The sequence below is a fragment of the Vulpes lagopus genome, chromosome 6 (genome assembly GCF_018345385.1).
Source record: "Vulpes lagopus strain Blue_001 chromosome 6, ASM1834538v1, whole genome shotgun sequence".
NCBI lineage: Eukaryota > Metazoa > Chordata > Mammalia > Carnivora > Canidae > Vulpes > Vulpes lagopus.
Genome location: NC_054829.1, coordinates 93774779 through 93786922, shown reverse-complemented (window position 1 = coordinate 93786922; position 12144 = coordinate 93774779). Strand labels below are relative to the sequence as shown.

The 12144-nt window shown below is 43.4% G+C and overlaps 1 protein-coding gene across 2 annotated transcripts in view; it reads left to right on the top strand.

The window, feature by feature from the left end:
* Window positions 1-11607, top strand: part of UNC5C (unc-5 netrin receptor C) — a 352959-nt gene extending 341352 nt beyond the window's left edge. For both annotated transcript variants that reach the window (XM_041759298.1, XM_041759296.1), the window contains 2 exons: window positions 4013-4191; window positions 4988-11607. In XM_041759298.1, the coding sequence (XP_041615232.1) occupies window positions 4013-4191; window positions 4988-5153 (345 nt within the window). In that variant the 3' untranslated portion in view covers window positions 5154-11607. The remainder of the gene's footprint in view (window positions 1-4012; window positions 4192-4987) is intronic.
* Window positions 11608-12144: the final 537 nt, after the last annotated feature.

The following is a 12144-nucleotide window of genomic DNA, read 5'->3' as shown; positions in this document are numbered from 1 at the left end:
ATGCATGCCCAAATGTAAATAATAAAAGGTTTTACTTTTCTTTATTTTTTTAAAGAGGGATATGCGGGGAATAGTAACAGGGAAATTACCCATCAACATCCAGGGAAAAATCAGTGTAGTGAAGAGGAGGAAATTTAAAGTCTCTTCAGGCCTTCTACTTAGTTTCAGCTCTACACAGAGACCCATGGTAGGAAATTCCCAAATGGACAGTTCCACTGGGACATGAACTATCACCTTACCCCTCCCGCCTCAGGTTCCTCAAAGGTAAAATGAACTCTGGGGTGTGTCATGAGAGACGAATGAGTGAATGTTAGTAGGTGCCCTGAACAGAACTTGGCTCCTGGCACATGTTCAGCTGCTGGTGGGCAGTCCTGCTCCATTGATGCCGTTAGGATTCCGGAGTTCTTGAGTAAACTCTGCCTCGACCATCTGTGGCATCTGTCATCAAACTTTAGATTCCCTTTCTATCAAAGTCATAAAACCTCAGTCAGCCACTAGAAAAAATAAAGGAGTGAAAAATAAATCTCAATAAGTAAATGAATCAATACTAGTTCCCAGAGTAAAGAAGGCAGCTTATCTTCCCGGTTTGGTTTATCACACCTTGCCTCAGTTCACAGCTTTGAACCCAGGAAAAGGTGGAACTTCGGGAGGCAGCCTGAGTCCTCTGCTTTATGAATAGATTCCCGGACAATAGTCACGATTATAGTTTCCCACATTTGCTAGACCTTACGACCGCTTTCTGTACACATTTTGTACATGAAGAAGAATATTTAAAATGTGCAAAGTAACACCACTCTGCTGTACTCACCCCGTCTACTTACTCTTCAGTTTTCTGTTACCTGTTTAAACAACCGTTAGGAAAATCTAGCTCTTTGGCGGTGACTTCCAGAAGAAGAGTCAGGGTACGGGAGCGGAAAGTTGGTTCTCCCACACAGCGCCGAAAACGTGTGCTGTCACCCACAGCAGCTGTTTGGCTAATGTTGAAAAATCATATGTTTAACTGAGGGAATCATGGCATCAGAGACAGATGGTACCGGTATTGTAAACGATTATTGCAATAAGTGTTCTTTGAGAGTAAACCCTACTCCTACCTGGAAGTGAAGGCAGAAGGAATAGCAACTGAAATTATTAGATGAAATGGAAATGTCTATTTTTCTTTTACCTCCAAGCCTGTTGTTGGCCATCTGATAAGAGAGACAAGAAATTATGCCCTCTTGGGCCTATTTCATCCACAGAGAAATAAATAGGCCCAGTAGCCAAGGCTGGTGACTCAGGCCTCGGAGGGTCACGTGAAGTGGTTTTAACTCACTAGGAAAAGGTCGGCAAAGTGAATATGTGGCAGACCTTCCCGAGTGGCATGACTGCCTTCATTTCAGGATTTGACAGTGAAAAGAGCCATATTATTAGTTACATTTACTTGGAAAGAAGCTCAACACACCACTGGGCTTCTGTCAGGAGACAGCTTCAGACTCTTTCTATAGCAGGAAAAATATTTTCTCTCATTTCAACAAATATGAATTAAGGAGCTTCTCTGTGCAGGGCACTGGGCTGATATCATAGGAATTCTGAGGATGACAAAAATACTTTAATCTCCAAGAAATCATAGGAATCAAAAGAAGTAGCATATAAATAAGGCCAGCGTGCCTAGGGCAGAATGTGTGGGCCGGGAAAAGTGCTGCCAGAGGTCCCAGGTTGGTGGCTTTGGGTGGCTTTGCTCAGGGGAGGCATGAGGACACGTCTTTGGTCCAGACTTTGAGGGGTTTGCCCGAGAGAGATTAAGGGAAAAAGAACAATCAGAGGTATGGCCTTAAATAAAAGGCGCTTGGAACAGTGAGTGGTCCAGTCTGAGACGAGTTTGAGTCCTGTCCAGGCAACCCGAGGAAGGGATGGATGTGATTGCCAAGCAGTGGGGGGAGGAGGGAGCCCCTCCTCCACATCAGGCCGGGCTCCGTACTACACAGGCATCACCTCTGGAGCCTCCCACCAGCCGATGAGGCAGGCGGTGCAGATATCCCTCATGCCTGAGTAAAAGTGAGGACTCTGTGTGGTCGGAGCATTTAAAGGTTCTTAATGAGAGAGAGGGAGAGAGAGAAGGAGAAACATCAGTGTGGCACTTCAGGAAGAATTCGTCTGACAGACTGACCACAGGTAAGCCATAGGGAGATGTTGTGGTCACGAACAAGAAGAATCTCTGGGGAACAAAGTCACAGCTACACAAAACAGACCCCTCAAAGTGCAAACTCAACCTTCCTTGCCAGCAAGGGATGGTCACATTTGGGGATATGGTGGCTTTCCTTCTAGGCCCTGTTTTTACTGTCCACACAGGAAGAAGCATCTCAGCCTGGGTGATGGCACTAAGTTGTGGAAATACCATGTGATTTCTCCTCACCTCCACCTTCTCAACCCCTTGCATACTCCCCCCCCCCCCCGCCCCAATACAAGTGCTGAAGGGCTTTGGTTCAGAAATCCCCAACATAAATCCATTGATAAACACCACCACCTGCCCCCAGGTCACTCTTCTGGTCCCTTTAGTTTAAGCCCTGTGCCTGTGAGGTCAGAAGCCCTCTCTTCTCAGGGTCCTTTGGAAGGATCTCTGCCAGGTTCAGGGAAAGATCTGTAGGCCGCTTCCCCATTCAGGGACTCCAACTCCCATTTACTACTAATATGTTTCATTCCCACCAGTCCTCTAACTGGTATGTGCTGGAGCTAACACAGAGGAGCAAATGGGATCCTCAGAGTCTCAGTTTGCCACTTTGGGGGTTTTGAGGCCAGATACCGTGATGACAGCCAACACCACCGCATGTATTATGGCAAAGAATTTGTGTTGCTCTAATGTGCCCTCCAAGTCCTGATGGACCCTATGCGGTGGGATTGCACAAGCCTAGCAGTGAGAGTTGGCAGCTGGCCCCAGGATACAGAGTATGCTGGGGACACAGCGGTGATGCCTACGGCACAGGAGCAACCAGATTTGGGGGACTCTGGGCAGTGGTGGCACTGATCCCCCCTGAGCTCAGCCCTCTGCATGACACCAGAGACTTCATGATGATTCAAAATGTGTGTGGCTAGTTTATCCTGCAGCAACTACTTATGTACACCAAAGAGTTACCTGCTTTGAAAGAGAACGAGAGAGAGAGGGGAGGGGGGGAAGATGACATTTAAAGTAGATAAAGTAGATTTTCTTTTATTGCTTTAATAGTTCCCAGGCAACATTTGCTTTTGCTTTTCCAACCAGCAGAAGTGATCAGAAAATGATTAGAGGTTCTCCTGCAGATGAAATTCAGATCTTGCATTTGTGCTGTTTTATGAGCTGAAACTATTTTAAGAGCCAATTTATGGTTTTCTCTCCTAAAATTAGATTTAACAAAAATAAGGGTGTACAGCAATCGGAGGATGCCATTAGCGCTTGCCCTAAGGCAATCTACTGTGTTCATCATTTTCTTTAAAAAAAATTAGTCTTAATTTGATACCATTTGGAGGAGAGCTGTGTTCCATCAGATTCAACAAAAGCAGAACTGACTCTTCTTCTGCAGAGGTTAGAGAGAGAATTTACTTGGGCATTTGCCCAGGGCATTCCCCTCCGGGTCAGACAGTTTCTAGAAACTCTGAACTTCCAGCCTTCTCTAATCTCAGATCTGTTCATTCTCAAAGAACTGTCCTTTTGAACATTTCTCACCTCTTGAAATCTAAACCTTTAAGAGTATTGATAGTCCTCTCTCCTCTTTCATCCTGAAAAGGATGAGAGAAAAGCTGTTGCCGTATCACACCAGAGCTTCCGCCTCACCCGGTCCATAGCGAAACCTGTCCATCCAAGGCTATGCAAACTCAGCACAGAATGCACTTTTTCTTCTCAACCAGGTCACCACTTTCGGCCTGGGAGAAGGCCTTCTTACCAAGAGGAATAGCACTCATTTTCTTCTTATTGCTCAAAGCAAGGCATTGTGTTGATTGGTTCAATAGAGATGGCTTTTGTCTTTGGAAATAATGCTGTGTTGTTTCTATGCCTGAACTACAGGAACCTACTGGCATCGATCTGCCTCTGTTGGACCCAGCGAGCACCATCACCACCATGACGGGACCCGGTGCTTTTAGCATCCCTCCCCCTATCCGGCAGAAGCTCTGCAGCAGCCTGGACGCTCCACAGACGAGAGGTCATGACTGGAGGATGCTGGCCCATAAGCTGAACCTGGACAGGTGGGTATGGCCAGGCTTCAGGACTGGTTTCCATTAGGCATACAGCTCCGAGGCTGGTAACTGTTAGATTTAGGGCAGCATTCGTGTTTGGTTTAGTTTGGTTTGGTTTTCCTATCCATCCATTTACTTTTCATTCTGCAAACCTGTATGAAGCTTCTTTTTTTTGGATCTTGCACCATGGTCTTGCAAACACATTGTTGAGAATAGATATTCTGGGCTTATCTCACAAGGTAAGTATCGATCGACTTTTGTGATCCACTTTGCAAGCTGATGGGCTAAATCCCCCTAAATGATATATCCATTCACTTACAGTAATTGTCTTTCCTCATCTCCTGTCCAGCAAGACCTAATGCTGAATGGTTAATTAACATGCTAATCACCGCATTGATACGAGTTATAAGGACAGCTCAAGAGCCTCCTCTTTGTGGACTCTTGCCATCACTACCGAACACAGGACATGGCATGACCTGTCAAAGATGATCAGAGCCTGAGCTGGAAAGAAAACATAAGTGTCTTGATTTCCTGTTTAGGATATGACCCATAGACATCTCATCTCTTAAATTATCTTACTCAGAGTTGAGGTTAACAAAGTTAAGCATCGCATCTCCTGTCCGGGGCTGATCTAATTAAGTGTGTGCTAGTTCTTTAGGACGGCTCACTGGAAACCACAGCTTCTCCTGGGGGACCAGATACTTTAAAAAGACAAATGGAGACACAGAAGGGTTTAGTACAAACTGCAGAGAAAACAGATCTGTAAATCTCACCACTCAGCACACTTTCCCGTTCCCAATTACAGGTACTTGAATTACTTTGCCACCAAATCCAGCCCAACTGGTGTAATCCTGGATCTCTGGGAAGCACAGAACTTCCCAGATGGAAACTTGAGCGTGCTGGCGGCTGTCCTGGAAGAAATGGGAAGACACGAAACAGTAGTGTCTTTAGCAGCAGAAGGGCAGTATTGACCCATGCTGGGACTGGAAACGCAAGATGGGAATGCACAGGGGGTCTGTGGCCGACCAGGGCATGGCCATTGAGAAGGAAATCCAGAGTAGACCTAGACCGATGAGTTTCACAGGCAAGACTGCAAGCAGGAGAGAGAAAGCAGACCCAACTGCTGACACACATGCCCTCTACACTTGGACATCATCACAGGAGTTAAGAACAATTGTGTAAATTTGTACCTTGAATTTAGAAATCAACCTAATTTTCCTCTTAGTTGGGCTGTATGCTGTGTGGTACAGGATCTTACAGTTTCCTAGGAAACGCTTTTTATTGCTATCCAGGTATATGGATAAACTTTCTTAACAAACCCAATTTCTACAAACGTTGTTTACATCAAATTGGACAGGGATGCAGACACTGTCCATGGCTCGTTCTATTTTTGTTTAAATCATTTGAAGTTGAAGCTGTGGACGGTTTGTTGTGTCTATTTCAGATTAGTAATTTACTGAGAAATCACAGACTTTTGCTACAAATTGTGTGCATCAAGTGTCTCAGATAATCCTCCCATCGGTGTTCTGTTTCTAGAACTTGTAGAACCAGTGTTACTGTTTGTATCAGGGAAGTGGAGAATCTAAGCCTAAAGGAGAAAGAAGGAAGATTCCTTATTCCTTGAGGGTGCGATGGGCACCCTCTGGGAATAAAGCTGTAGCATTGCAGGGAAGACAGTGATTCATGTTCAGCCACACAAACAAGCATTTCTTCACCACATGTGTGTTTATAAGATGCAATTTGAAGTTTTTTTTTTTATTAAGGTATCATTATTATTATTATTGATGAGTATTTACAAGTATTCTAGTAAAAGGATTTTCTTTTAAATTCTGTTTTTCTTAGCAGTGCTGTTAGTATTTAGATATTGACTAGACCTTCCTCACCTTCTGACATAATCAGGTGGGTGTGGTCACCAATTTAATGAAACAGGCTTTGCTTCCTTGACCTTCTCTCTTTCTTGTATCCCTCTGCCCCAGAAACGAAGTCAATGCTTACTGGCTTTGTCAGTCTCTTCTTTAAGCTGGCTCTGGCAAGGTCTTTTTCCTCCAAGTCTTGTTGTGGGAAGTGTTCTCTACTAAAGTTCACAAACTATTCTTAATATTGCTGTTCTGTGACCGCACACTGACTCCCCCTGGGGCAGTGTGCTCAGAGGAACAGCCTCTGAACTGGCAACTGGAAAACCAGTTCTCACTCTGGGTTTGTTATTGTCTAGGTGTGTTACCCCGGGAAAGTTCTCTAGCCTCCCTGAACCTCAGTTCTCTCACGTGTCAAATAGAGGGGGTGGAGGTGGTGGGTATTCTCAAGGTCCTAAAATGCTGGCCTTCTACTGTGATGTCTCCAGTCTCATTCATCAATCCGAGGACCACCACGGACTCTGACCTGGATCATTTAACGAGTCCGCTAGTCTCTTGCCCCGGCTACAGTAGCCTTCTAAACAGTCTCAGCTTGAAAGAGGACAATTCTAACCCGTAACCTGTTTGTCAGGCTTTCAAGCCTTGTCTTTGTGCTGCTTGCCAAGAGACAGCATCCCTTTATGTTCATTTTCTTTCTTCTCTTGGAACCACTTGCCTTCCTGACGGATGGCAAATTATGTTCTATTATTGTCTTAATCAAACTTTTTTAAATCAAAAAAAATTAACTAGGAAGTAGTCCAAAGACTACTTTGTGTAAACTACGGCATTTCCTTAGAACTGTCACCGGCTCTTTGTTTTAACCTGGGGACTTAAATCATTCAGCAAGTGAGAAATAAAGGGCCAGGAGCCCAGTAGCCAAACCACAACTGAACAACAAGCACCCAGGTGGATGAATCAGAACCTTCAAAACATGGCTGTGGTTGACTTTTGGGCTGGAGGGTTACAGGTTGCTGACTGCAGTTGAATTAGAAATCATTTTATATTTTTTCCTTCTTCTTTACACATATGTTTTCTCTTCTATTTTGGTGACTTCTTGATATTCCCAAGATTCCTCCATCTTCATCACTGAGGAACTACTGATACTTTGGTATGGAGCCTCTCCTTTCACCCTTTTTGTTCCTTATCTTCTCTATTAGGCGTATATTCCATAACCTCTCTCTCTCAGGCCACCCCTGCACCATAAATATATGTTACACTAATGTTAAAGGAAGAGATTGCAGTAATAAACAATTTGGTGATGATGTTTGTACCAATGCATATTTGACCAAAAGATAGTAACACTGTATTCTACATAAAAAGATTTTTAAATAGATATTTTTAAGAGGAGGAGGAGGAAAGAGAGTGCTTGTTCATTACTTCAGTTTGAAATAATTTCTCAAGATTGCTTATCATTACTGGTTTGGGAGCTGTCATCTATGGAAATCAAGAACTAGAAATCTGAAGGATGCTCAAAGGAACTTCCATGCCTAGTGAAAAGGGAAGAGTGGTTAATTCCTTATAAGTGAGGTACTCATCTGTCATGGAACCTGTTATGCTCCCCATCAGGTGAATGGCAACTCCCTTACATACAACACATCATTTATGTCAAATAATTTTCACTACGAATTCTGATTTCCTTCTCCTTTGGAGGAAAATAATAGCTGTTAGATTGCTCTCAAACTTAGAAGGTCCAGACCCAACAGTTCATTTCACAGAGAGCCACTTCATCATTCTTTGTGACATGTCCCGCCTTTGATTCCTAGGGCTTCTATATAGCTTATGGGGAAGGACAGGCTTACTTCATTTGGATGGGAGGGGGGTGGGGGGGTGGAAAACCACCTATCACTTGTGCATGGTGCCATCTAGTGGTGCCCAACAAAATCTACCCTGAGTTTAACAATTTACTAAAAGTTGTTTGACAAAGGGAATTAATAGCTAAAGAGTCAACAGGACTTTATGACAGATAGATGTGGGTAAATTCTCACCTCAAATATACATTTTCTTATTGTCACACTTTTTTACTTAAATTACCCATAGCAGAATTACACTGAAGCGAGTATGTTATCAACTCCTTCACACACAATAGGTCTCAAGTTGGTTTTTGGTAATAGAAATGATAGAAATACATAAGTATCTGTATAAAACACTTTCTGAAGAGCTGTCATTTTGAACATTTACATTTTTGATTGGGCTTTATATGTTTTCAGTCTTCTTACTTTTAGTTCTCTAATATTTATTTTTGGAAATGTAAGAAAGCATTCACTTTGAAATGTTTTATAGATGCAAGTGAGAGAACTGTATCTAAGGAAGCAAGAATTGTAATTACTAATCCAGGACTAGAAAGAAGCTTCCTTTCTTCTGAGTTTGCCTGTCTAAGGGCAGAGGTTTCATCATATTTTCATTTTCTTCTCACCACATTCATTCAGTTTTCCTTAGAGTGATCTGGAAGGAATAGACATTAGATTCAGAATTGGTGACTGGACTCACGGTGATGACAAACATGTAACAGCTAACAGCCTTTTCACAAACTGTGTGGACACGAACGTGGATACTCACCTCCACTAAAAGGAAAAATCCCCATCCTCAACATGATCAATATAAGGTCTTCCAAGGCAGGACAACATTTTGGGTCAGGTATCCAATATTAAACTGTATGACCATTACCCATTTTCATGTATACAATTATTTTAGAGAATTTACTCTCTCAACTTTCAAACAGTAGAGCCATTCTTTAGGAAGAAGTCATGGAGTCTGAGTTTAGGACACTCTGGAAATTAGACATTTAGACATTTTGTGATTTTTTTAAAGCTATTTCTCCTATAAGTTAGATACCTTCAAAGTAAGCATTCAGATGGTGGAATCCATTTTACTTCTGGAGAGGAGCAAACAAGGCTCTCATCTTAAGTATCCCCATGCGTATCACTGTCAGGGCCACAGCAGCTATGCTTTTGGTCCATTTTTGTCAGCAGCGTGTGAGGAAGGGAGCCAGTAAAGGTGATCACTAACTTCCCAGAATTCACAAGCCTTTGTCAGTATAAGGTCTGCCCCCATGGGGCCAAGCAAATAAAAACTATGTAAAGACCTGCAAAACGAGTGTAAAGAAAGTAGAAAAAGTTTACATGTTGAATTTTCAGTCTTCAAGTTGAATGTGAGCTTTAGCTTTTGCTGAGCAGTTGCTCTGGACAAGTTACCCGTTTCACACAGAGACCTCAGTGCAAGTCCAAGGCCAATGAGGGAAAGGATGACCATGCAAACAGCTGAAATGAAACTAGGTTTTATCCATCTTCTTTGAGAATAGACGAGCTTTTGTGATTCAGAATGTTGTCGCTAAAAGCCAATTATTTGTAAAGATGATAGTGGTCAATGAGCATTAGATTTTATAGATCCGATAAGGCAAATATTTTTATTATTAATTATCTCAAGGTAATAAAACATTTTTTTACCTTCCGAGTGCCTCATGGGACCAACTATTACACTCTGGGTTTTTATTTTTGTGAGTTTTTTTTTTTAACCTTACTGAGCTAATGTTGACTAAAATCCTTAGATCTTTGCCTCTGTGCAATGAAGTGCTGTTTCTCTACCCTAAGAAACCTATTTGTATAATCTCTGGCTGTAATTATCACTTTGAAAGATTTCCCTTGCATCTGTAATTTTTTTTTAATGGAATAAGGCATAAGGGGAATAAATACATTGCAACCAATGTTAATGTAGACCTGTGACCCTACAGGTCAAGTTAGCCAAATGGAGTCATAGGTATTTCCAGAATTCATGCCTGAAACCTGCTATTTTTGAAAAGCAGGGAGATGACATTGTAGGTCACTGGACACATTTTCCCTGTGAGCTAGGACTGACAATTTACTTCCCAACCCATCAGAGTAATTGGCCCTGTGGTCACTCCCATTGTCAGAAATCCAGCCTCTAAAAAAAAAAAAAAAAAAAAAAATCTGTCTTCAAAAGAGTTCACGGCTCCCCACTTTTCCAGTAGGCTTGTCTCCTCCCTGTATCAATTTTTGGTGGGATATTAATGATCTCAACTCAACCAAATGTAATATATGCCCCTAGACCTATTTTAGAGTGGTTGAGGGAGGCATCACCAGTACAAACCAACAGGAACTCTACAAGGGACCAGAACCATGCAACCCTAAGAGGCCGTTTCCCAGCTGGCTGTGTTCTGAGACTCCGGTATTGAAGAGTTCTTCCAGAATCCCAAATTGGGAATCTCTGCACAACATCAAAAGAGCTGTGGCCAACCAGTCGTTGAGAACTAAACAAGGAAGCTGCCCCAAAATACAGTCAGCTGCCCACCAGCCAAAGAGTTTGCTGCTCTATACCAGCCTCTTCACTTGCCATTTCAGATTTGTGCCTCGGCGAAACTAGAAGTTGCCGAAGACCATGAGACTTCGGGGTCCCTTATAAATATCTTCAAATTCTATGTGCCATCCTTCAATTCCAAAGATCTATTGGAATTGACACTATCAGAGCTGCTGTTGAACTTGATGGCACTGACCCGGGGGGGGAGGGACCCTCATTTCTGGAGTGCAGAATGTGAACTGTAGGCAGGTGATCACTGAGCAATAGCCTAGGAGTCCATGAGCCCTTGACCTGTGAACCTCAGCAGTATGGTGAGGCCACATCCAGGAATCACAACCTGAGCTATCTTCTACATGTTAAAACAAACCTGTCTTAGAACAGCTTTAAAAAGCAAGAAATCAACAGCCAGTGGAAAATGCCTTTGCCTTTTTATATTCTTAAAGTCTCACGTGATGCCATCATAGGGGTATGAATTCAAATGTGTACCCCTCCTGGCCTAGGGCGAAAAGAGGATGGCAGTCAGAACAAGTTGAGTGAGTGATTTGCATTCTCCCCTTCGCTCTTCCCTAGACCTGCCATTGGTGGTGGAGCCCTCGCCCCCCAGACAGAATGCATTTCAGCCCAATTGCAGGGAATATCATCACTGTGTGTGTGTGTGTGTGTGTGTGTGTGTGTGTGTGTTGGATGTCAGTGTTGGATGTGTTCACCGAGTTTAATGTTGAGCTGTAGCAAGTTGGTGACCTTCCTCTTTGCTCCTTCTAAAGAAGACAGGTAATGTTTGCCAGAGAGAGATCCCCAGGCGTCGGTGTCGAAGAGCCTGTGTCATCCACCTGCTGTTCCCTTTGGAACAGTTCAACTGCAGAAATGTCAGATTGAGATTTTGTGCTTTGTCACTTTTTTCTTTTTGAAACACGACAACACAACTTTGGCTTTTCAGATACGGAACACTTTTCTTGTTGTTGTGGAGTTCCCTCTTGCTGTATCTTCTATGCAATTCCTTTTCAAGAAATTTCCTGGCGGAGGAGTGCTCTCCGGGCATCCCATCCGCCATGCCGCTGTGTGGTGGAGGTGAGGGATGCTAGCTCTGGGTGTGCCTCTTCTCTCTCCCTGCTGCCTCTCCCCATTTTTTCCTGCAGTCCCTTGGTTTGTAAATTGCCTGCATTTATTCTGTCAGCCAACATGTACAAAATGTAAGAAAGAATTTTTAAACAGGTAATAAATTATATTTATAAGCAACAGAGAGTGTTGCCTCCTTTGTTTCTCTTTCTTTTCTATGCCCAGTGTGGAGCCCAACTCGGGGCTTGAACTCGCAACCCTGAAATCAAGACCTCAGCTGAGATAGAGTCGGACACCTAACCAACTGAGCCACCTGGGCCCCCCCTCCTCTGTTTCTTTATAACAAACACTCCTCTGTGTGAAGAGTCACCCTGTGTCTCTTCAGTAGCACAAAAAAAGCTCTTGGATTCTGCAAGGCTGGAAATCACATCTCCTGGGGACCGGAGTCTAGAATGGGAGCTTCTCAAGCCTCTCTGCGCACTGGAAGTTGCCTTAGAAACTATTAGTGCCTGACTCCCAGGCCCAGAGATTCTGATTTTCTAGATCCAGGGTGTGGTTGTTACGAGCATTTAATGCCCCCAGGTGATAGTGATGAGCAGTCAGTGGGGAGAACCAGAGTCTCGGAACAGCTGCATCAGAAGGCCCCGGGGAGCTTGTGGATAAAAAGAATATGAGGCCCTCCTCCTGCGAGATTGGCTTTTAA